This window comes from Marmota monax, unplaced genomic scaffold (genome assembly GCF_021218885.2).
Source record: "Marmota monax isolate L192 unplaced genomic scaffold, Marmota_monax_Labrador192_F-V1.1 WCK01_AAM20220418_F8-fsc00029, whole genome shotgun sequence".
Classification (NCBI taxonomy): domain Eukaryota; kingdom Metazoa; phylum Chordata; class Mammalia; order Rodentia; family Sciuridae; genus Marmota; species Marmota monax.
This window is the reverse complement of record NW_026693024.1, coordinates 7,152,795-7,176,468: the sequence shown is the minus strand read 5'-3', so window position 1 is coordinate 7,176,468 and position 23,674 is coordinate 7,152,795. Positions and strand designations below refer to the sequence as shown.

Here is a 23,674-nt window from a genome sequence, read left to right as displayed (position 1 = left end):
CACAGTGGCACACACCTGAAATCCCAGTAGCTTGGGAGGCTGAGGCAGGAGGATCATGAGTTCAAAGTCAGCCTCAGCAACTTAGCAAGGCCCTGTCTCTAAATAAAATATAAAAAGGGGTAGGGGATGTGGCTAATTGATTAAGTACCCCTGGGTTCAACCCTGGTACCAAAAATACCAACAAACAGAAAAGCGTACCTTCCCATTACAAACACTGGTGCGTGTTAGGAGCTATAAGCATTCCAGGAAGCCAAGAGTATGACAATGGAGGAGGCTGGTAGAGGCTCTCCCTGGACACACCAACCAGTGCATGGTCATCACAGCCACACCCTCAGGTCAAGCTCTGGGTTGAACTGTTACCTGCTATGTGGCTTTGAGAAAATAATTTCACCTCTCTGAACTTCAATTTCCTTGTCAGTAGAAGGAGGGTAATATTAGCAATTTCCAATTCCTAATGGGTTGGCTATAACAATTATTTGAGGTTATCCTGATGAAATACATGGTATCTCTAATCCAAAAATTGGAAATGTTCCAAAATCCAAAACTTTTTGAGCACAACCTGATACTTGAGTGGAAAAGCCCACATTTGGCTTTATGAAAGGGGATCACAGTCAAAGCACAGGTGTAATAAAAACATGTCATAAAATTACCTTCATATTATATGTCTTAAGCGGTGCGTGAAACATAAATTAATTCTGTGTTTAGACACGGGTCCCAGCCCCAAGGTATCTCACTATGTGTATGCAGATACTTCAGCATCTGATAGCATCCCAAAGCACTTCTGGTACCAACCACTTCAGACACAGTCAACTCAACCTGTAGCTGCCACAGTGGTAGATTAGTGTCAGCAACTGGTGAGGAGGGGTTTCCTGAGCCACAGGGCTGGCAAACAACAGAGAGACAAAGCTTTGGGTCCAAGCTGCAGGAAGGGGTGATTTGCTGGGCGTCAGCTGACCACCTGGAGATCAGCGTAGTGTAGACTGGCAACATGCAGCTCCGTGAATTTCCTAGCAAGGGTGGAGGGGCAATTGGCCTCACCCAAGGTGCCTGGACTTCCGAATCCTTCAACAGGCTACACTGCAACAACCCTCCCCCAGCTCTCTTGGCCTCCCTCCTAGTTTGTGTGTGGCCCCTGCTCTCAGTGCCTGCCCCTCTCCTCTCTGTGTAAAAGAAACCATGGGAATGATCTCTCTGTCCCTCTCTCTCTGTCCCCCTTATGCTTCAAGAGCTCTTCAGCAGTTGCGCCCCCCCATGGTCCACAGTTTGTGATGAATTAATTTGTCCACTTGGATCTCGGTGACCAAGTCGTCCTCTTCTCAGAACTCAGGCAAGTCTTAGGGTGCCCAAAACAGAAATAAGCCAGCAGGAAGATTGAGAGAGAGAGAGAGAGAGAGAGAGCGAGCTCGGGAATGTGAGAGGGCGGGTTATCTCTCTACACTCCAAAGTCAAGTGACAAAGTTTGGATTCCATCCCCAGCTCTGACTTTTGCCTTATGATCGTAGGCTGTCTGTAGAGGACAGACAGCTGATTGTCCTACTTCCTGGCTTTCCGCCTCAGGTCCCTGTGGGTGGGTATGCCCTCATCCCACAGGGACTACAATTCTGCAAGAGTGGAGATTCTGTCACTGACAATAGAGGGAACAGCTCCGTTGCTGTTCAGGGCAGGCTGGGGGGCTGAAGAACCTTGCAAGGGCACAACTGGACAGTGTAACTGGCCCCCAGGGTGGCCCATGAATTTTCAAGTGGGCAAACACCCGGGAACACATCCTGGAAGGAGCCATCTAAGCTGCCTGTCCCCACGCGCTGATGGGTTCTGAATTATGTGTGACCTCTGGGGGAGGCTTCTATGAATCACTGCGGACAGTTTAATGAAGATGCTCGCCTAATGCTTCTCTGCAGTCCAAACAGTGAACAGGGATAAGGGAGAGTCAGGGCTCATGCAGATGGACATGAGGATAGTGACATTGTCACTTCACCTTGGAAGAGCTCAGTTTGATCAGCTCATCCTAGGAAGGTCACAGTGGAAATGGAAACAGTTTTAAAAAACAGAATGGTGGCATTTATTAGGGTCACGGAAGGTGTTGCAGTGCAAAGCTATGTTCCTTCTCAGCAAGTGCATTGCCCTGTGGCCTTTGGCTGAGGTGAGCGTGGCCTGATTTGATGATTCAGGGTGGAAAATTGTGCCCTCGTCTTGGCTTCTCCCCACTGGAATGCAACCCACATCAGGGGAGCATTAACTGAACTGTCTTAGGTTGGTTGGTTTTGCCAGCATGTAACAGTGCATAGGGCATAGAGCACACCCTGAATGAATGGTATTGGTCAGGAGGTTTTGTAATGCCCACTAAACTGAATGGATATCATTTCATCACCCAATCCAAGCCCCGGATGCAAAGAATTCAGAGAGAAGTTAATCAGGGTCATTGCCCTGGGGAGACAACCACATAGAGAACACTCTATTAAATATATAAAACAGGGTTATTATGTGAACTGGCAATCAGGGAGACCCGGGGAAAGATTTCCATCCTAAGGCCTGGAGAAATGAGGCTATTCCCATGGGAAAAGGACATGGAGTCAAAACCATTATCTTCTGGCTGTGCTTTTCAAAGACGGAACATGCAGGAAGCGCCCTTGGCCCACAGATGAAACCCGGGGTGCATCAGGAAAACTCTGTGGGTAAAATGAGACAAGCAAACATCAATCTGCTCAAGGACCCGGCAGGCAGAAACCAGTTTTCATCCAGCGCCATCCCATGTGATGGCTGTGGTCGGGAGTGCAGAACTCATTCTCCCTCCACGATCCGGCCTTTGCAGCTTCATCTTCAAAAACAGCAAGAAGCCCTCGCTCTTTACTTCACCTGGAGAGGCAAATGCCCCCAGGCTGTGCACCCAGAAGGAGCAGATGCAGTTATAACTGTCTGGGGCTGGAGATGGGTTGCTGCTCTCTTCCTTCCCACCAATTCGGGTTCTCACCTCCTTAAGGTAAACCCAGGCCTCTTCCTCTTAGTTATAGAGGGTCCAACAATTGACAGGTTTCCAGAGTCCCTCTTGGAATCGACAGCTTCCCTTCCCACTGACCCTGTGGCTCCTACCTGCCCAGATTGGAAGCCCCTTTCATCCTGATCACATCACCAGCGTACAGTAGGTCTCCAGTGTAGATGGCTCCACTGGGGGTTTTCAACATCACGATGCTGTGAGAGTCCTATGCATTCAATGGAAACCATACTTCAGATTATGAATTTGGAACTTTTGCAGGACTCGTGACATATGGTCTGATCCTCTCTAGAGCTGCCAGCCAATAGCAGCGAGTCACAGCTCCCCATAAGCCCCACGGTCCGTAGGGGAACCCAACAACGCTCTACAGTGTGCTGTTATTAAGTTAGTAAGCTCTGTAGGTTGGGTGGATTCACTGTATTTTCTCCTTAGGATATTTTCAACTCCCAGTGGGTTTATCTAGACATGATCCCGTTGTAGGTTCAGGAGCCTCTGTAGGACTCTCAGGAAAATAGAATTCCACACGAGGTGGCTGGAAACAGCTCTGTCCCTGCCAAGGGACAAGAAGAACGATGTTGAGCACATGTGTGGACCCTAAGGCCCACCAGCTGACCCCATCTGCTTCTCAAAGTCCAGCTACCTGGCCAATTGGCAGATGGCCAGGACAGCCCAAGTTAGAGGGTTGCACATCTTATGTTGTATTAAATAACCTTGCAAAAAGCTGGGCGTGGTGTGCACACCCATAATCCCAGTGGCTTGGGAGGCTGAGGCAGGAGGATTGCAAGTTCAAACCTGGCCTCAGCAACTTAGCAAGGCCCTAAGCAATTTTGCAGGACCCTTCTCAAAATAAAAAAAATAAAAAGGGCTCCGGATGTGGCTCAGTGGTTAAGCACCCTTGGGTTCAATCCTGGTACTTAACCCCCACAAAAAATCATTGTGAGTGTTTAAAGAATTAAGATGTCTTTATTTCCTGCATTGTTTTCTTCATTTGTAATTAAGTAGGTCTGGTTAAAGTGTCCTTTGGATTTAATTTTTTAAATAATCATGAAATAGCTAATTTGTATTTATCAGTTTCAGCTCAAAATTGCAACAATCTAAGAATGAGTCAGTGATCCAAACAGAAAGGAATCAAAAATTTTATTTTGTATTTCCTCAGGCTTTCGTGGCAAAATGATAAAGTTAAACAACTCTTTTAATTTTTTTCTTCTCTCTCTCTCTCTCTCTCTCTCTCTCTCTCTCTCTCTCTCTCTCTCTCTCTCTTTTTTCAACGCTGCACCTAATTAGCTTAGTGATCTTGGGCTAGTTGCTCAACTTCTCTGGATTTTAATTTTCTCATATACAAATGTAAGACTTTGGTCTTAATAAGCTATAGACTCCTTCTCAGCCCCCTCCCCCACAATTTTTAAAAATAAATTTCACTGTCCTTCTAGCCAGACCTTTCCTCCAGTTTCTGCCATTTGCCTTGAATGAAAACCTGCTTATGAGACCAGGCTCACTCACATATAGGTGTGGCTTTGCAGCCTGGCTTCACATCAGCTCCCCTCAAAGAAAAGAAACAAGAATTAAAGGCAACACAGTAGATTTTTATAATTTGTTTGTTGCCTAGCCTCAGTACATCTGATTCTAAAATAAAAATAGGAGAGAAAACCTCCTTCAATAATTGTTGGAAATATTACCACTGTTATCGTTTTGTTTTTAGTTCCAAATGTACAAACCCGTGCTGCAATGGTTAGTATTAATCTTTAAGCAAAGCACTTCCAAAGCAAGTGATAGGGCAGAAATTAACCAGCATTCACACCTGGGAGCTAGCTCTCCTGCAGTTCTGATGTGCAAGGCAACACCAACAACGGTCTACACAGGGTAGATACATTTTTTAAATTTAGACTGTTCCATGTTGACATAAGTCGAGATGCTCTGCATATTTCAACTAGTTGGACTTTTAATATTGTTAAATTAGATTGTTTTAATCACTCTCTGTGAAAAGTAGAATGATCTGAAAATGAATTCCAAATAAAATAGTATAGAAGAAAAATGTTAAGTACATCCCTAACTGCTCAAAGATGCTTGAGGATTTGTAAAATCATGCAACAACCCATCCGAGCTACTAATTCTGAATGGCAATCAAAGATGTTTGTTTCCAAACATTATCTTGCTAAAATATTTTTGATCAACTCATTTTCTTAAGAAAATCAACCAGGAGCTGGACCATGAGATCTGTCACTTGAGAACTAGGAATATACACTGGACGCACACCAATATGTTAAAAAAGAATTGTTAAAAGTTATTTGCCAACTTCAAAGCGTAAAAATAGCTCGTGCGTGTGGATTTCTTTCTCTGCATCAGGCCCTGATGTCAGTGGTGTCATGCCCAATTCATTTTTTTAACAGGCTTTTCAGGTAATTTCTATTTATTGTTCTCATTTGTAGAAGAGGCAACCGAGACACTGAACTTAACCAAGGTCCCAGCCAGGAAGGGACAGAAACTGCATTACAAACCCAAGGGCTGATCCTGAGCCCATTCTTTTTTTCTAATACAATATCCTTATTGAAAAGCAACTCATATACTGCAAAACTGACCCTTTTGAAGTGCCAAATTCAGGAGTTTTTAATATCTTTACAGTGATGTGCAGCCCTCATTATCTAATTCCAAAATATTTAATCACCCCCAAAAGTAACTTCATAACTATTAGCAGTAGTCCCCATCGTCACAACCCACGGCAATCACTGGCCTACTTTCTGTCTCCGTGGATTTGCAGGTCATGAACATTCCATATGGATGGACTCATTCACCTGCGACCTGTGTGTCCAGCTTCTTTCCCTTAGCACGTTTACGTGGCTCATTGGCGTTATACCATGTGTCAGTACTTTACTCACTTTTATTGGTGGATAATATTTCATTATAAGAAAAAATAAATAAATAAATAAATAAATAATAAAAAAAACAAAAAAAAATATTTCATTATAAGCCACATTCTATTTATGCCTTTTTCTGTGATACTTTTGGATTGTTTCTGCCTCTTGCCTCTTACGAATGATGCTGCTACGAACAGTCAGGCAAAAGTTTTTATGTGAACATATGTTTTCAGTTCTCTGGGATGCACATCGAGGTAGAATTGCTTGGTCATATGGTAACTCTGTGTTTAACTTTTTGAAGAACTAAGAATTTGGTGTCCAAAAAAGCTACACTATTTTACATCCTCAAAAAGTACATTTCCAACTTTACATTCTTGATAACACTTTTATTTCCCCTCTTTCCCCCTCATCTTAGCCATCCTATTGGAGATAAGGTGAAATTTCATTGTGGGTTTAATTTGCATCTCCCTAATGACTAATGATATGCGATGTCTTTTTCTGTTTTCATTGTTAGCCATTTGTATGACCTCTTTGGCAAAATGGCTATTCAAGTCCATGTCCCATTATAAAATTGGGTTCTATGTCTTGCTGTATTTTAACTGTTCTTTACATATTCTGGATACAAGTCCATATGTGATGTATAAATATTTTCTCTTATTTGTGGACTCTCTTTCCACTTTCTTTGGTGTCCTCTAAAGCACTGAAGATTTTATTTTTTGTCAAATCCAATTTTTCTACTTTTTCTTCGGTTGCTTATACTTTGGGTGTTATAGATAAGAAACTATCACCTACTCCAAGGTCGAAAAGATTTGTTCCTCTGTTTTCTTCTAAGAGTTTTCCAGTTTTAGATCTTACATCTTGGCCTTGGATCAATTCTGAGTCCACTTTCATATATAGTGTGAAGTAAAAATGGAAGTAAAGAAAGAAGAGAATAAGAGAGACCGAAGTCATCTTACTGATGATGCGGCAGGAGCGGGACACTTCCCATGTGCTCTCCACCCTTCAGCCTTTTGGCTCTGCTGTGTCTAGGTGAAGATCTGTTTGAGTTTATCCTACTCAGAGTTTCTGAACTCCTTTAAGGTATATAATAATGCCTTACATTGAATTTAGAAAGATCCTAACAATTATTTTTTCAAATGTTTCTCTTTCTGCGACTTGATGTCCTCTCTTTCTGGGACTCTCATTATGAGTATATTGGTCCACTCACTATATCTCTTATGTCTCTGGGGACTGGCTCATTCATCTTCATTTTTCCTTCTGAAATTCATACTACATTATTTCAATTGACTTCCCTTAAAGTTCACTGACTCTTCCTCCTCTCTGCCTGCTCAAGTTTATTGAAACCCTTGAGTGATTTTTTTTTATTTCAAATATTGTACATTTCAGCTCCATAATTTCTGGTTAGGTTCTTTTGAGAATTTCTATTTTTTCATTAATATTCTGTGTTTGGTGTGGCATCATTCTTGTGGCTTCCTGTTTTAGTCAAGTTTTGTGCTGCTGTGACTAAAAGACCCAAAAAGAACAATTGTAAAGGAAGTAAAGTTTATTTGAGGGCTTGTGGTTTCAGAGGTCTCGATCCTTGGACAGCCTGCTCCATTCTTCAGGGCTTGAGATAAGGCAGAACATCATGGCAGAAAAGTGTGGCAGAGGGAAGCAGCTCACAAGATGATCAGGAAGCAGAGAGAGATTGATCTCTACTTGCCAGACACAAATATGTACCCCAAACCCATGCCCCAATTCCTATCAACTCCAGCCACACCCCACCTGCCTTCAGTTACCACTCAATTAGTCCTATCACATGATTAACTCACTGATTGGGTTAAGGATCTTGTAACCCACTCATTTCTTCTCTGAACCTTCTTGCATTGTCTCATATGTGAGCTTTGGGGAACACCTCACCTACAAGCCATAACTCTTCCCTTAGTTCTTTGAACATGTATATCATAGTTGGTTTAAATCTTTGTCTAGTACAACCAACATTTTGGCTTCCTTAGTCACAATTTATCTTGACTGCTTTTTCTTTTCTGTATGTGGGATATACTTTTGCATTGTGTGTGGGTGCACGTGCCATATGTTAGTTTTTGTTGAAAACTGGATATTTTAGATCATATAATGTGTCAAATCATATAATGTGTCAAACTGCCCCCAGTTTGTTATTGATGTTTGTTGTTTGGGGTGCTGCTGCTATAGGTTTACTTGGTGACCTTCCTGAACTAATTCTATAAAGTCTGTATTTTTTTTTGTCATTTATGGCCACTAAAGTCTATGCTAAGTAAGCTGTGTGGTCAGATGACAATTGCACAGAAATTTCCTTAGGTAACTTCAGCCCCAATCTTAGCGATGGAGCTCCTGAATGTGTGGTAGGAAAAGCAATGCCCCAGCCAGCAGTTTGCAGTTCTGCAGTACCCTTCACTTCCTGTTTGAACTGAGCCTCAAGGTCAACCAGAGATAAAAGATGAGGACCTTCTTGGGTTTTCCTGAGCATGCTTATCACCCTGAACATGTGTGTGGCCATCTAGACTCTCAGGAATATGCTGGAGTTTTCAAGGTCCCCCTTCGACACCCTACTCCCTCGCTTTTCTAAATTTGACCTATTGTTTATAAGTAGAAATACAGTCTAAAATAATGATCAAACGTATAGTACTGTATAGTAAATACATGAATTAGCAACATTGTTGCTTATTATCAAGTATTATGTCCTGTACATAATTATATGTGCTATACTTTTATAAGACTGGCAGCACCACAAGTCGGTTTGTGCCAGCATTACACAAACACATGAGAAATGCATTACCCTGAGGTACTAGGATAGTGTCACCATCACTAAGTAATAGGAATTTTTCTGTCCCATTACAATCTTATGTCATCACTGCTGCAGTCCGGCTGCAGCAAAATAACCGGGTAGAGTCTGTAAACAAGTCTGGATGGCGCCTGGCAAAATGCCAGAGGGAGTGGTTTGTGAAGTAATGCCAGCAAGCCATTAAGTGTGGAGATTCCTTATTGGTTGACTGATGTATCTAGTTTATGCTAATTAGATAAGCTGTGTGGAATGTATAAATACTGCTCCTGTCCTGCAATAAACGGCTTCCACTCCTGCTGTATCAATCTACACAAGTTGTTCGTCACACCCCCCCCCCCCCCGTTATTTTGCTGCAGCCGGACTGCGGCAATCACCATGATACATAAAGCCCATCATTGACCAGAACAGCAATATACAGCACATGACCACACACACACTTTTATTTCTCTGTTTTTCCTATATATAATGGGGTATTATATTGATCCTTTAGGAATTACGTGTGGATTATCAAAGCTTTCATTTTGTAAAATATAGGGATATTACAATTTAAAAACAAAATCTAAAAAGGAGCATCATTCTTTGAAGGTTGAAAATTTCGACACAAAACATTTCTCTTGTTTCCATTGTCCACCTACCCTCCTTTACCTGCCAGAATGTTTTCAAAGTATCTGTGACTCTTATTCTGCTCAAGTCCACTTGAGAGTGGACAAGGAGGGAGTTCAGGTGAGAAGAAGTTAGAGGTCAGTACAAACACTTCTTAGGAAATTAGGCAGAAAGGAAAGAAACTGAGAATCATCTAGTAAACCACACAGAAAATACTGGTAGTTTCATAGTAAGAAAATGTCATTTTCTAGTGAATCATAAATTCTGCCAAAGGAGAACCATCATATATATCATTTGAAGGTTACTAAAACAATTAGAAACTAATAAAATATGCACCACCTAGGCTAATTTGTTTTGCTAATAAGACATCTAAAAATCTTCATAAAAATAAGAGTCATCAACTTTAGACTATTATATTCATAAACACCTTTATAATGCAAAACAGTGAGTTTTATACCTATTGAATCTGTTAGCTGAATTTAAAAAAAAAAAACCCTCTCTTTCCTTTCTGAAGGAAAACCTCCGTCAGAATTTGTTGTAGAAAGTGCTTCATACCTTAGAGTTATACGAATGCCCTCGAAATCCAATCTTGTCTTCATTTTTCAGTCAGAGTATCAATTCCTGGCTTGTTATAGCAGAAGAAAGTGGTAACATAATGGGGGTCTCATTTTCAAAGTGAGTCCAGCAGAGGGGACCCACCTGGGCTCAGAGAGGGCCTTCTGCTCACCAACTGTGACAAACATGGCTCATATGAATGGGTAGCATTTACGTTCTTGAGCATTTCTGGGTTTTTTTGTTTGTTTGTTTGTTTCTCTTTTGTTTGTGGGTTTTGATGTTGTTGTTGTGGTTTCTCTGTATGTTTATGCCAAATTTCAATTTTTCTGGTACATTAAAAAGACGTCAAAGGAAGTGCTGAGAGCCACGGCCGAGTCTGTATGGCCCTACAGACTCGGCCGTGGCTCTCAGCAAGGAAGGAAAACAATGAAAGAGGTGGGGGAGAAGAAGTAATTTGCATACTAATTCCCTAATTTTCCCCCCAAAAAATGCATTTGTCAAATTTTCTTACTAAATAGTAAAGTCACCTGTATCTGAAAGATTCAGCAGAGAGTTGAGCAGCTGTACTCTCAGGATTGAGGAAAGACTCTTCCAGGGGAGTTCAGTAGGGTACATGCGATTGAGCACACCATGGCTGTCACCCCACTAGTATGCCCTGACTATACTAAACCAGCGTTTGGAAGTCAGCATCCTTTCTGATTGGCTGCAGCATCCAAGTGGTGATTCACACCGGTTTTTAATGACCTTGACTATCACCCCTACTGTGTTGGAATTACAGAGCACCCCCAAGTTCACACCCATCTGTAAGTTCCTCCATTGATGTCTCTTGCCCTGCATCACAGCGGATGGTGGGTAGGCAGAAGGGCGCCAGTCTGTAACCTAGCTACTTGGGAAGCTGAGGCAGGAGAATCTCAAGTTCAAGGCCAGCCTGGGCAAGTTAATGGGATCCTGTCTGAAAATAAAAATAAAATGGGCAGAGTATGTAGCCTTGCCTAGCATGTGCACAGCCATGGATTTGATCCCCAGCACAGGGCAGGGGGAGAAGGCGGGCACCTGTAATGAATTCTGAACGAACTTTATAGCATTGCTTGCCTTTGTAGGGTGAGCAGGAACACACCCCTTCCTCGCTTCTCTTTTTTCTTGGTGGGCAACTATTTCCTACAAAAGCATCCTCATCCTCCCCTCACCTCTGTCACAAGCAGCACCACACTAAGGAGGCTGTTCATACCGATTACCCAGGACCTGCTCAGGTGGCTCCCATGGAGAGGCATCAGAAGCTGTTGAGCTTCAAGGGGTGGGGCCACCAGCCTAGTAGTGTCCACCTGATTGGACCTCTGACTTTTGACTAACGTGATCCCAGGGGGCTTCCACGTGCCCCTTCCTGGTTTCATCTCAGATGGATTTGGAAGGAGTGTGGTACTCCAGCCTGCGTCCCTTCTCTTAAGAACTCCTCTCTGTCATCCAGCTTCATTTTATTTCCTGACAAGTTTTTCTTCCATCTCAGATTTCATGTCCACTTTGAAGTGGCTTAATGATGGTTGGCTAGCCTCAGAGTCCACCAAACTGTTCCCATTTCTTTCCACCAATGCTTACCCAGCCCTCTCCACTGCCATTGGAATGGCCAGAGTGTGATAATCCCAAGGTGTGAAGTCCTTGTTTCCAATATCTTTTCCTGTATTAGGAGTATCCTGGCAGAATCAGAGAGTCAGTCTGTCCATCCTGCTTTACAAATAATTTGCAAGATATCCAAGTGCCTGTCTTCTCTCCCCTTCCATTTTTGCAATTAAAGAATTCAAAGACTTGGTTTACACTTGACATTGGTTCAAGATATCTCCTACAGGGCTTTCCCCCTTTTTATTTGTGCTCTCCCTTGAGCCCTTATAAAGCTACACAAACAAAATTACAAGCCCACATTTCTTTCTTTTTAAAGACTCTTTTTCTCTGAAACCTTTCTGGACAGATTGTAAATGAGATGACCCAGAGGAATGTTGAAACAGTGAGCCAAGTTAGAGGCAGAACAGAACTTCTTCCTTAAATTAACCATTTAATTTGCTTTGAACACATAGCACAAGAGCCCTGAAGCCTATGTTGGTCTCAGCTTGGGTCCAGCTCTCCTCCGTCTCATGGGCTCCTGCACCTCTAAATAGGACCCAACCACTGTCAGGACCAGGGAAGACTCTGAACTCTACTTCTCTTCTTCTGATAAAAATAATCCTCATAATGTTTTGAGAAGAACACTAATACATGCTATTTATAAAAGTTTTCAAACATTGCAAAAACCAAAATAAGAATCATCCACTTTCTAACAACTCAGACATTTGTAACATTTTGTTAAATGTTCCTTTATATGTCTCTTTGTATGCTACATGCGTTTTTTTTATTGCTCCGTAGCAAAGTACCACATATTTAGCAGCTTAAATCAACACAAATCATTATCAGTTTCTGTGGGTCAGAGGTTTGGGTACAGGTTGGATGGGTCTTTTGTTCAGGGTCATGGAATGATAATAGTGTTCTCTGGGACTGCTCTCCTGTCTGATGCTCAGGGTCCTCTTCCAGCCTCATTCAGATTCTGGGAAAAGTCAGTTATTTGCAGCTGTAGAACTCATAGAAGTTTCCATCTTCTTTTATCCAGTAGGGGAGTATCTTTGCTATTTTCATGCCTGACCTGCTCTATCTTTGACCTGTAGAACCAGATTTAAAGGGATCATCTGATTAGGCAAGGCTCATCCTGATAGTCTCACCCTTTTAAGTAACTCAAACTCAACAGATCAGTAACCTTAATTACAAATCCTACGTGGCATGTAAGGTAGCAGTCACAGGAATGATTTTCCATCCTGTTCATAGATTTTGCTTGCTCTCAAGAGAATCATACAAGGGCAAGGGTAATTGGAGTCACTGAAGTCTCACCTTCCACACATAAGTGCATACAAGGGACACACCGTATATGGAGTTCTCTAGTGTGATTTTGATAAATGATCATGCCATGGACATCTTTCCTGGCTAACAAACATAGATCTGCCTGTGTATGGACAACAGCATTCTATTTTGGGTTTCAAAATACTGAATCATGTATTAGATAATGAGGTGGTTCCCAACTCTTCCTTCTTATGAATTATGCTAGGATAAACACTTTTAGGGACTTGTCTTTGCATTTGTGTGATGGATTCCCATGTGAAAATTCTAAGCAACTGGGTTTATCAAATCAAAGGATAACCCAAAGCAAACCTGCAACACCCCATGTGGAGTCCACTAGCAGTGCCTGGTGCTGTCTTTCTAGTGAAGCCTTTGGTGAAAGTTCTTGGATCCTTTGTACCAATGCTATTGATTTATTAGCATCCTTGGAAGGAGTTTTAAAATTACTAGTTGTCACAGCACAAAACATGGGAAGTAACAAAAAGCAGAGATGTCTTCACTTGTCATCTCTATCATTCTCTCCACACAAAAAAATGTTTTCATTTTAATCAGCACTCCACAAGATGGGACCTTTATTTTAATTTCTACACACCTTGCTTCAAACGAGATAATAAGAAAACTAGATCAGTATAGAGGCTTATAATTTTTTAACATTAAAGGGACATTGCATATTTGACTCTCAAATAGAAACTTGGGTTTCAAATGAAAGCTCTAAGAAAATATAAAACTTGGAATCTTAAAAACAAGAAAACAAAGATTTAATAACACCTGCCTTGTCAAGAGATGTCCTCACAATTCTTTTAACCAATACAGTCATCCCCACGTATCAGTGTTTTCACTTTGAATGATTTCGATTACATGTGGTCAACCATGGTTTGAAAACATTAAATGGAAAATTCCAGAAATAAACAATTTGTAGTTTTTAAGTTACATGTTAAATTACATAATTTAAATTGCATAATGTTTAAATCATGAGTAATAAGATGAAATTTCACACCATTCTGCTTCGTCCCACCCAAGGCATGAACCATCCCTTTGTCCAGAGTATCCGCATTGTATATGCTACCTGCCTATTAGTCACTTAGTAGTCATCTTGGCTCACATATCAACTGTGGTGGTATCACAGTACTTGTATTTAAGTAACCCCCTTGGACAAGAGGGTAAGAAAAAGCATAACCACATTCTTTATCACAAATTTTATTATAGTATATCTTTATAATTGTTCTCTTCTACTGTTCATCATTGTAGTTAATCTCTTACAGTGCCCAATTTATAAATGAAACCCTATCATTGGTATGTGTGTGCAAGAATAAACAAAGTATATAGATAGGGTTGGGTACTATCCTGAGTTTGAGGCATCTACTGGGGTCTTGGATAAGGAGGATAACTCTATTTAGCATCTCCTTTGAGAAGGTCCATTTCCAGCGCTGAGGATAAGGGAATAAATAAGAAAAAAGTGGAAATTGCAAGATGAAAACAGAAAGACTACTATGGATCTAGGAAAGGAATTTTTTGTTGTTTTTTAGAGAGAGAGGGGGGCGGAGAAAGAGAGAGAGAGAGAGAGAGAGAATTTTTTAATATTTATTTTTTAGTTTTTGGTGGACACAACATCTTTATTTTATTTTTATGTGGTGCTGAGGATCGAACCCAGCGCCCTGTGCATGCCAGGCGAGTGTGCTACCGCTTGAGCCACATTCCCAGCCCAGGAAAGAAAATTTTAAAATAAAAGAGAGCATTTCAGGAACCAGCACATATTTCCTAACCTGGAATAAATTAAATCAAGAAATATCTGTACAGGAGGAGTAAGTATTTTAGGTCTATTGCACAGCATGGAGACTATAGTTAATAAAAACAAATTATATATTTCAAAATTTATAATTTGTGATAAATTATAAATTTATTATAATTTTGAGAGCATATTCAAATATTCTCACCACAAAAAAAATGGTAAGTGAGATGCTAGATACATTAATTAGTTTGATGTAATCCTGCCACAGAGTGTGCATGCATCAAAATGTCAGTGTCCCACAAATACATACATATTAATTTTTTATGATGTATTATTTTTATCATTGTCAATTCAACTTTTTGATGCTAAAAGAATTTAGCATGAAAATTTAGCAAGTCAAAGGGACCTGGCACTAAATGGAATCTCAGCTCCCCAGAAACGTGTTCACACATTTGCATCAAAAATGATAACTATCTGATAATAAGAGATAATTTTTCCCTTTCCAACCAGTGTCTCTATAAATCATGTCAATGTTCTAAAACAAACAAAAACAAAATTTTAAATGTCTGTAAATGATAGCTTCTTTCATGGGAGAACTTGGGATCTAGACAAGCATGTGTACACAGAGTTATATCTGCCAAAAGTAAATCCTTGTGGCATTTCCCAGAGCACAGAATATCGCACAATGCAAGATGCACCCACAGCTGTGCAGGAAGCCCCCTCTGCCCTGCTCATGGCCAGCCTGGGAGCTGAGCCACTGGCTTGGCCCCGGTTGGTCAAGTCCAGCCCCACCAGGAGATGTCACTTCTCTTCCACCCCACCCCATGCCTGCAAGTTCCTGATCCTACTATAAAACTCTCCGATCCTCAACACAGATAACGTTCTCAGTCACAACTGAAACTGGAAAGGAAATATCATGTCACCAGTTCAATGTCTTAATGAGCAAAAAGAAACTTTTCTCCAGCTCTGGTCATTTGAAAAGAAATATCTTCAATGAAAGTCTTTACTTGAGATCTGAAGTGCAAAGCATATTTATCTTGTTTCGGGCTATCCTTGTCAAGGAGACTTGAATTTAAATAAGGACACCCTGGAGCCTATTAATCTGAAGTGTTGGGGTAGCAGAGAAAGCCTGGGTATCCAAACACCAAAGATTGTAGAGGAGGCAGGACGGTGTCCACTCGGGATTGCAAATGTCTTACTGCTATTTTCCCCTGGATCCCTCTGTGGACTGGGGCACTCTTTGCTGTCCTGGAAGGAGGCTAGCACACACATTATTTAACATGTACAACTTCCCTCCCGCTTCAGAGCAGAGATAGAGTGGCTCTCAGGTGGCAACCAGCCTCCTGCTCCTGCTAAGGGATCCACACTGACCCCAATCCCACCTGTGCCTCTCTCCTGGCCCAACAGACTCTGCCTTGCTTCCTACACCTGCCCAGCGGAATGCTCCTGGCTCATCCTCTCGCACTCTTGGAATCTGAGCCTCTCTATTCCCACAGCCTCTCTCCCAGTTCTTCCCTCCTCAAGAGGTCTTTCCTCACTTAAATAATCAAAGCTGTCTTCTTGCATTGTGTCATGTGCCGGCCGCCACCCCTTCTTTCCTTCTTCCCTTCACAGCTTAGATCTCTTTAGGGAAGAATCTGTGCTGCCTCTTGTTCCTTCATCCCAAACTGGCTTTTGTCACATCCTTCACCACCCACAAGGACCCAAAGTGACTTCCTCCGTGTTCAATCCGGTGCTGCAAGTATATGCACAAGTGCCTCTTGGTTACATCTCCTGGATTTCCAACAGGCAGGCAACGTCCAGTGTGTCCACCGTTGAGCTGGCCACCCACCCTCACCCACCACCCCCAGCACAAACCTTCTGCTCTTCCTTCTTTATTCAGAGTCTTGGTGACAAAGCCATGGCACTCCCTGGAGCCCTGCAAGTCTTCAGATGGCTCTCTCCCTCTCCCTGGTGACAGTCATCCCTGTACTGAAAGCTTTGGTCCATGGCAGACCACTGCAGCACTTCAGGGTGGGAGGGTCTTGGGTGGAAGGAGTCAGCTTCGTCTCCGCTCTGGCCTCTCCATCCACTTCCACAAACACAGATTTGCAAAGTTCACTCTCCTTCTTGAATGATTCCAATGGCTTCTTATTACCTAAATCTAAAGCACAACTATTAACTTGACAGAAAAGTATCTCACAGTCGTATCCTCACCTACTGGATTACTCAGAGTTTGAGAGCATAGACCCGGCAGCTCTACTATTAACTTGCTGCGTGACCTAAGACAAGGTTCTTAACCTCTCTGTGCTTCAGCTTCTTTTCCTGGTAAACTGGGGATAATTATAATAGAACTCATACGGTTCAGGGACCATTGGATGTGCTAATATACACAAAGGTTTTGGAGCCGCGCCTGGAACATAGGATTGTTGGGTGTACTACTTGCGTGGACTGCCTGCCCACCCTAATTATGGTCACTTTTCTTGTGCCACCACACAGCACATTCCAACCACCAGCACACAGTTCCCCAAACACACCACAGTTGCAATTTCATGCTTCTACAACTTTGCTTTATTCTCTGTACCTGTCTACTCTATTCCCCTTTATGTTCTGGGACTCAGAGCAACTCTCACTTTGGGAGGCCTTCCCTAAGACCCCAAGACAGTCCCTTCCTGAGACCAGTGGCACCCCAAGTGAGTGTCCGTGTCTGTCTTGGCATGCGTCACTTCAACAATTGTTTTGTTGTTTTTTTTTTTAATTTGAGTTACCTGCCCTGGGTCACAGGTCACCCCCAGCTCTTCTCTAAGTACATAGATATTCTCCTCTATGCCTCCTGGCAGACCTACAATGAGCTGCCAAGTGGGGTGCACCTTTGTCATTCCTCCATTCTTTTATGGGCAGGAATCTATGTCCTGATCATCTCAGACTCTCCAGCACCTAGCAAGCTGCTCAGTGCAGAGTGGATGCAGAGTTAAATTAGTATCTCTTAACTAAGTCCATCAGAAATGAGCTACAACTTGCCAGGTGCGGTGGCCCACGCCTCTAATCCCAGCAGCTCAGGAGGCTGAGGCAGGAGGTTTGCAGGTTCAAAGCCGGCCTCGGCAATTTAGCAAGGCTTTAAGCAACTTAGTGAGACCATGTCTCAAAATAAAAACTAAAAAGGGGTGGGTATGTGGCTCAGTGGTTTAAGCATCCTTGTGTTCAATTCCTGGTACCAAAAAAAGAAAGAACTGAGCTACACTCTCGGGAGAGATGGAACCATGTGCAAGGACAGTTAGGGACAGAATGGTGGCTGTTGGATCTGAAATTCAACAGTGCCATAAACAAAGATGGCTGTAAGTCCCTCTCGCCATCATTAAATCGTTATTACTATATGAACATTTTCCGTAGTGCCCAGAGGTTAATATGCTCTCGTTTGATTCTGAGCGATCTTATAATTTCAGGTCTTTCCAAGGACATAATAATACAATTCACAATGACATTTTATTCCATGTTCTTGCTTCAAGGGTCATATGCAAAGTTCTGAGGAATTTTGCCTGGCCCTTACCTCCTGGGTTGCCCACCTTTGATAAAGGGTAGAGACACTCACCCTGACAACCTGTTCTTCCCATTGAGCACCAGATGGGAATGGCCACGAATGGTCGAGAATTAGCATCAGGAGCTGATGTTATAGTTTCTATGGCAATGACCTAAGACCGTAAATACAAGTATGTATTGCTTATTAATTGCTACAAAGGAATATGCTTTTTATAGTTGAAGCTATGTACAAGAAATTCAAAGATAAGTGTTTCTGTTTCAGTGTGTATCCCCTTTCCCTAGAGCATAGAGCAAGAACTATTCCGTTAGGCAGAAGAAAAGGTTGAGATCAAAACTGTTAAACGCACTGATTGAAATATCTCTGGGTGACCTTGAAGCTGGTCTTAGTGGAGGGAGAGCCACAGCCAACCCTGGAAGTCCCTGGATGGGGTGCCAACAGGAGCAGATCTGACCAGCAAACTTGAGCCTGAGGTCCCAGGCTATTTCCAGAATCCCCAGATTTAACATAGTCCATTCCAATTATGTGAAGCTGGCAAATGCATGGGGTCACTTTGGGATTTCTTTCTTTTTTTTTTTTTTGGCAGGGGGAGGTGGGTGGGGGAGTGGATTTCGGGAATTGAACTCAGGGGCACTCCACAACCGAGTCACACCCCAGCCCTATTTTGTATTTTATTTAGAGTCAAAGTCTCACTGAGTTGCTCAGCACCTTGTTTTTGCTGAGGCTGGCTCTGAACTCGAGATCCTCCTGCCTCAGCCTCCTGAGCAGCTGGGATTATAGCATGTGCCACCACACCCAGGCCTTTTGGATTTCTTGAAGTACTAAACCTGGTGTGAAGTTTAACCTCTTCCGATTGTGTTTTCTAAGGAATTACCACTGCTGGAACGAAGCGTGGATGACCAGGCCTGATCTTCCTGTGGGATTTGGAGGCTGGCAAGCTGTGGACAGCACCCCCCAGGAAAACAGCGACGGTAAGGCTGCATCATCCTCTGGGAAACGTTCCCCTGATGACATTTATTTCCATTTTTATGTTGGCATTTGGGGTATGGGCGGTCTGGGCAGGTGTAGGGTAGTTACTACCTGTCAATCAGATTCAGTTTCATTTCAATAGTCAGCTTTACCCTGATGAGTTTACAACTTTTAGAAAAAGAATATAAAACTTCACATATATAATTCATCTACTCTTGCTTTGATAAGCAGTTTTGAAGACAAGAGGAAAAAAAATAACTATGTAAGCATTTTTAGTAGGCTATAAAATACAGTTCAGCCTTCCCTGGTCCACGGTGATTGGATATAAAGTGGGAAAGAAAATACTTGACAAATAATTATAGATCAGTCTTTAAATTGTTCTTCCAGAACCTGTTTTTTTTTTTTTTTCATGTCACTTGATTCCTTTCAAAACTTGGATGTGTGGACGTTGGTCTTCTAATTTGCCAACTCTATGAAGCGGTGGCAGCCATGTCTGACCCTCTATTTTCATAAGTCCCTCAGCCCCCATTTCTCTTTAATATATTCATACAAAAAAAAGTTAGTGAACTGGGGACGGTTGATAATCTATGTCTACTTCCTCAGGTGTTGATATGAGATAGCAAAATGTATACACATGCATTTATGCAGAAACAATACCTATTCATAGTGGCACTGTATTCTAAGACTTGGCAGAAAGGAAGAAAGTTTAACACTTTCCGCTGTGCTGGGTCGTAAGTCATGAGATTTCCAAGAAGAATGGCAGCTAATCTCTTAGTAACTATGGTTAAAATTTAAAGAATGCTAGAAAAGTAAACATGAACCCCAAGGGCTTTCTGAATGCAGCTTGGGCATTGGCCAGGGTGTGTGGTTAAAGTCCAAATTCTATAGTTAAACTTGACATTTGTCCAAGATGTCCAAAAACACAAAACAAACAACACAACTACCAAAGACAATTAACATTCCCAGCATACCAGGAAGTAGTTTAAAAAGGGATAAGCCCTGGTAGGCCAACAGCTTCATACAAACGTACCTGCATCTGTGTTTGTAGGTAGCAAAATAGATGCAGAAATAATGCTGCCAGGTTCTTTCCGACTTCCAGTTTCGCTTTGAGTTTCTCTTTTTTTAAAAAATATGTTTTTAATTGTCAGTGGACCTTTATTTCATTTATTTATATGTAGTTCTGAGAATTGAACCCTATGAAACTCTCTTGAAGACACACAGTGGTCATCTGCTCTCTCTTGCCAGGGAGAGCATGTGGGGAAAATCAGTGATAAAACCAGGGTCTGGTCTCTTTAGTGCCCCACTCAGTGCTATGGACTGTCCAGTATGTGGGCAGGATTAGAGACAGAAAAAAACTCATGCTACCTTCTTCTGTGTGACCCAGGCATGTACCGGTGTGGCCCCGCGTCGGTTCAAGCCGTCAAGCACGGCCACGTCTGCTTCCAGTTTGACGCTCCCTTCGTGTTTGCAGAGGTGAGTGGAAAGCCATAGGAAAGCACGGTCTCCCTCCCCGACCTCTTAGCACTCGAAAGGATAAGACACAAGGTTGTGACGTCCCCATTTCCCAGGTACATGGTGTATGCTTCGTGTTTACAAAGCTAGTTAGACAGCTTTCCGACCTTCAGGATCTTAATGTTAAATGAAATTCTTATTTAACGGTTTTCTTTCCTTGATGTTTCTCGGTTGTTTTTCTACCAAAAGTAAATAATCTCCTAACTTTAGCGGAGTTCTCTGTGCCCGTGAACTCACTGGTATCAGCGGCTCCAGAGAAATCAAACGACTAACTGGATCACTCAAGTGAGATTGGTAGAGACAGTCCATGAATGGAAGTTTCAGGGTATTTGTCTCCTGTCTCAGGCCAGCCCAGCAATCTGTGTAACACAAAACACACACACACACACACACACACCCCAAGTGTGGTCTTTGGGCACTGCAATCCACATCCTGCTACTCCAGGCTTGTTATAAGGAGGACAGAGAGGGAGGTACAAAGGGGGCTGCTCCAGTCGAGAAATGCAACCCAATTAATGGGTTCATGGGACGCTTGGGTCAAGAGTCTGAAATTGCAGAACGGAGTAGGGGCCAGAGGAAGAGGGAGCTATTGAAGGGTGCTCCAAGGAGAGCACCCACGATCAAGTGAAATGTAAAGAGGTGTCAGGTAAAGAAGGCTCAGAAGCTGCCCAGGGGGTGAGGGGATGTTTGAAAGGCTGAGAGGCAGAACTTCCCCGGAATATATTTGCACCAATAAACACACTGAACACTCTCTCCCGTGCATTGAGTTCTTACGAGGTAGTCACTTTGCCTACCCTTTGATGCTCTTAGCAATCCTTTAAAATGGGCATTAAGATTCTCCCCCTTCTCCAGAAAGGAAAATTGAAGGAAAGAGTCTTTAAATGACCTTTCCACCCTCATCTAGCTAATAAATAGTAATGCTAAGATTTCAGCTCAAGCTGGTAAGTGCTACAGGCAGCGTACGCTAAAAGGAGTAAATGGTCGTTAGTAGTGTGTGCCAGGCCCTGTGCTGTGGAACTCAGAGGCTCCTGCCCTTGGGAAGCATAATTCCGGGTGGGAAGGGGCAGTGTACCAGCACCACCATGAGTGGTACGAGGGCCACCCTGAAACTAATCAGGTGGGCAGTACAGTCAGCATAGGACCTGCATTTATGCCTAGAGATGCATTAGCTGGGAAACTGCACCCAGGAAATGAAGCAGAACATCAAAGAGCACAAGGCACTGTCTGAAGAAAGAGGGGACCCAGGTACAGACAAGGAGGGTACCCCATGCAAGTGCAGATGGTCCCCCACTTACAATCGCTCCATCTGTGATTTTTCAACTTTACGTTGGTGCAAAAGCCATGCACATTCAGTAAAAGCCATGCTTCAGACTTTGAATTTGGACCTTTTCCTGTCAGGAACCTCTTGGGTGATGCTGGGAAGCAGCCACCACCTGCAGCTCCTGATTAGCCCCCATCAGGGAGGAAAAAACCACCCCTGCAGAAGGCCGTGATGCTCAGTTGAGGCACTTGACAGGTCAGGTGTATTAAATCCATTTTCAACTTCAGATCTCTCCAACTTACAATGCACTTATTGGGACACGACCCTACCATAAGTCAAAGGACATCTGTGTAGCCCTAGTAATAGGAGCAGAGCAACGTGGGGTCGTGTGGGAGACATTATTAGTACTTATTTAGGCAAAAGTGTTAGAAAGAGGAAGGAAGGAATTTTAGAAAGAGGGGGATGACTGGAGCCTCCTAATGCCATGTAGGGAAAATTAAACGCTCTGCAGACCAGGGTACCAGTGAGGCACCAGGCTGTCACACCATGAAGACTGAAGGAAGTCCACTTGGGAAGCCTGGCGTCCTGAGCGATTTGTCCTTTCTCTTGGAAGCCAGGGAGAGACCTCACTGAGGAGGAGTGAGAACCAGGACACTGGTGGCCTTGTGGCACATGGATGGGACGGAACTGTCATTGGAGGTAGGGGACCAGCCGGAGCGGAGTCATCCCCTCTCTGCCAGAGATGACAATGGCCCAGACTAGACACAGGACAATAGCAGGGGAAGGAGGAGGCAGCATGGAGCATGGGGAATGAAGCAGGTGGTAAAAATAAGTGTCAATATTCAGACAGCAAAATCGGGGATCTGAAATCCATGAAAGGAGCTGCCTTCCCTGCACTGTACCTGCCGCCATTGCAGCTTCTAGAAGTCTCGGGAGACCCGGCTGACTGTACTTGGGATTTTATCTGTTTGATTTCACTTTGGGATTTGAAGATTTGTACAAACCTCCCCAGCTGCCATCCGATAGTTTACAATGCTCCGAGAAGCAATTAATGGGAAATCGCTCTAAAATCCACAAAACCCTCTTTTTATATTTTTTTATTATGCTTTATGGCTGCGACGAAGGAGAGAGGGGAAGGCCCTCCCTGCACAGGAGAACGGACTAATAGCTGCTAATGCAAGCACTTTGGGCTGTTATTAAATATAAATCAGGGTGTTAGGAATGTCATAGGGATTTGCAGGTTATAATCACTTCCCTCTCACCCACCGTGGAGTTGTGCTTTGGCACGGGGGAGGGGGAAGCTCCGGGGCTGAAGGGGGGCTGAACAGAGATGGAGGACAGGGCAGGGCGCAGGGCAGGGCGCAGGGTGTGCCTCAGGTCGGTGGCGCTGGCTCCTGCCTCCCCCTCCTCCTTGCTACATCACCCTCCTCTTGCTGCCCCAGGATTTGCCTGTTCTTTCCTCTCATGGTGACCATGGTCTCCATCATCCCTCCCTCATTCCTGGACCAGATCAAGCATCATGTTCACTGACTTGTCTTAGAGAAGTGCGCATGGAGAGAATCCTCCTTTCCTGCTCTTTTCGTCCTAATTCTTCCGGGGAGGAAAATGATCCTTCACGTTTCTAGATTTCTGCCAGCCCTTGAAGCCTGGTTTTCTGACCCCTGCCCTCCTCGTGCCTTCTTCACCATGGTGAGTTCCTCCAGCTCTGAAGGTCCACCTGCCTCTTCTCTCCCCAACCCAGGGTGGCCCAGGACTTCTAAAGAGATGAGAAGAGAGCAGAGGTTCTCTCATCCGAGTCCCCAGGCTCAGCAGGCGCTTGGGTTCTTAGCGAAGAATTCGCTACTCATGTTAGCAAGACATTTTGCAGATTCTTTGAAGACGTTGCTCTTCCATCTTGACTTCTGATTGGCTCGCTGCCTGCTTTACGCATCTCATCCCAGACCCACACACGCATGCGCACATGCACGTGGGAACACGC

The 23,674-nt window shown here is 43.3% G+C and overlaps 1 protein-coding gene across 1 annotated transcript in view; it reads left to right on the top strand.

Moving 5' to 3' along the window:
- Positions 1–23,674, top strand: part of F13a1 (coagulation factor XIII A chain) — a 164,088-nt gene that overhangs the window by 99,748 nt on the left and 40,666 nt on the right. The window contains exons 9-10 of the mRNA XM_046453537.2: positions 18,823–18,926; positions 20,309–20,397. Coding sequence (XP_046309493.1) covers positions 18,823–18,926; positions 20,309–20,397 — 193 coding nt within the window. The remainder of the gene's footprint in view (positions 1–18,822; positions 18,927–20,308; positions 20,398–23,674) is intronic.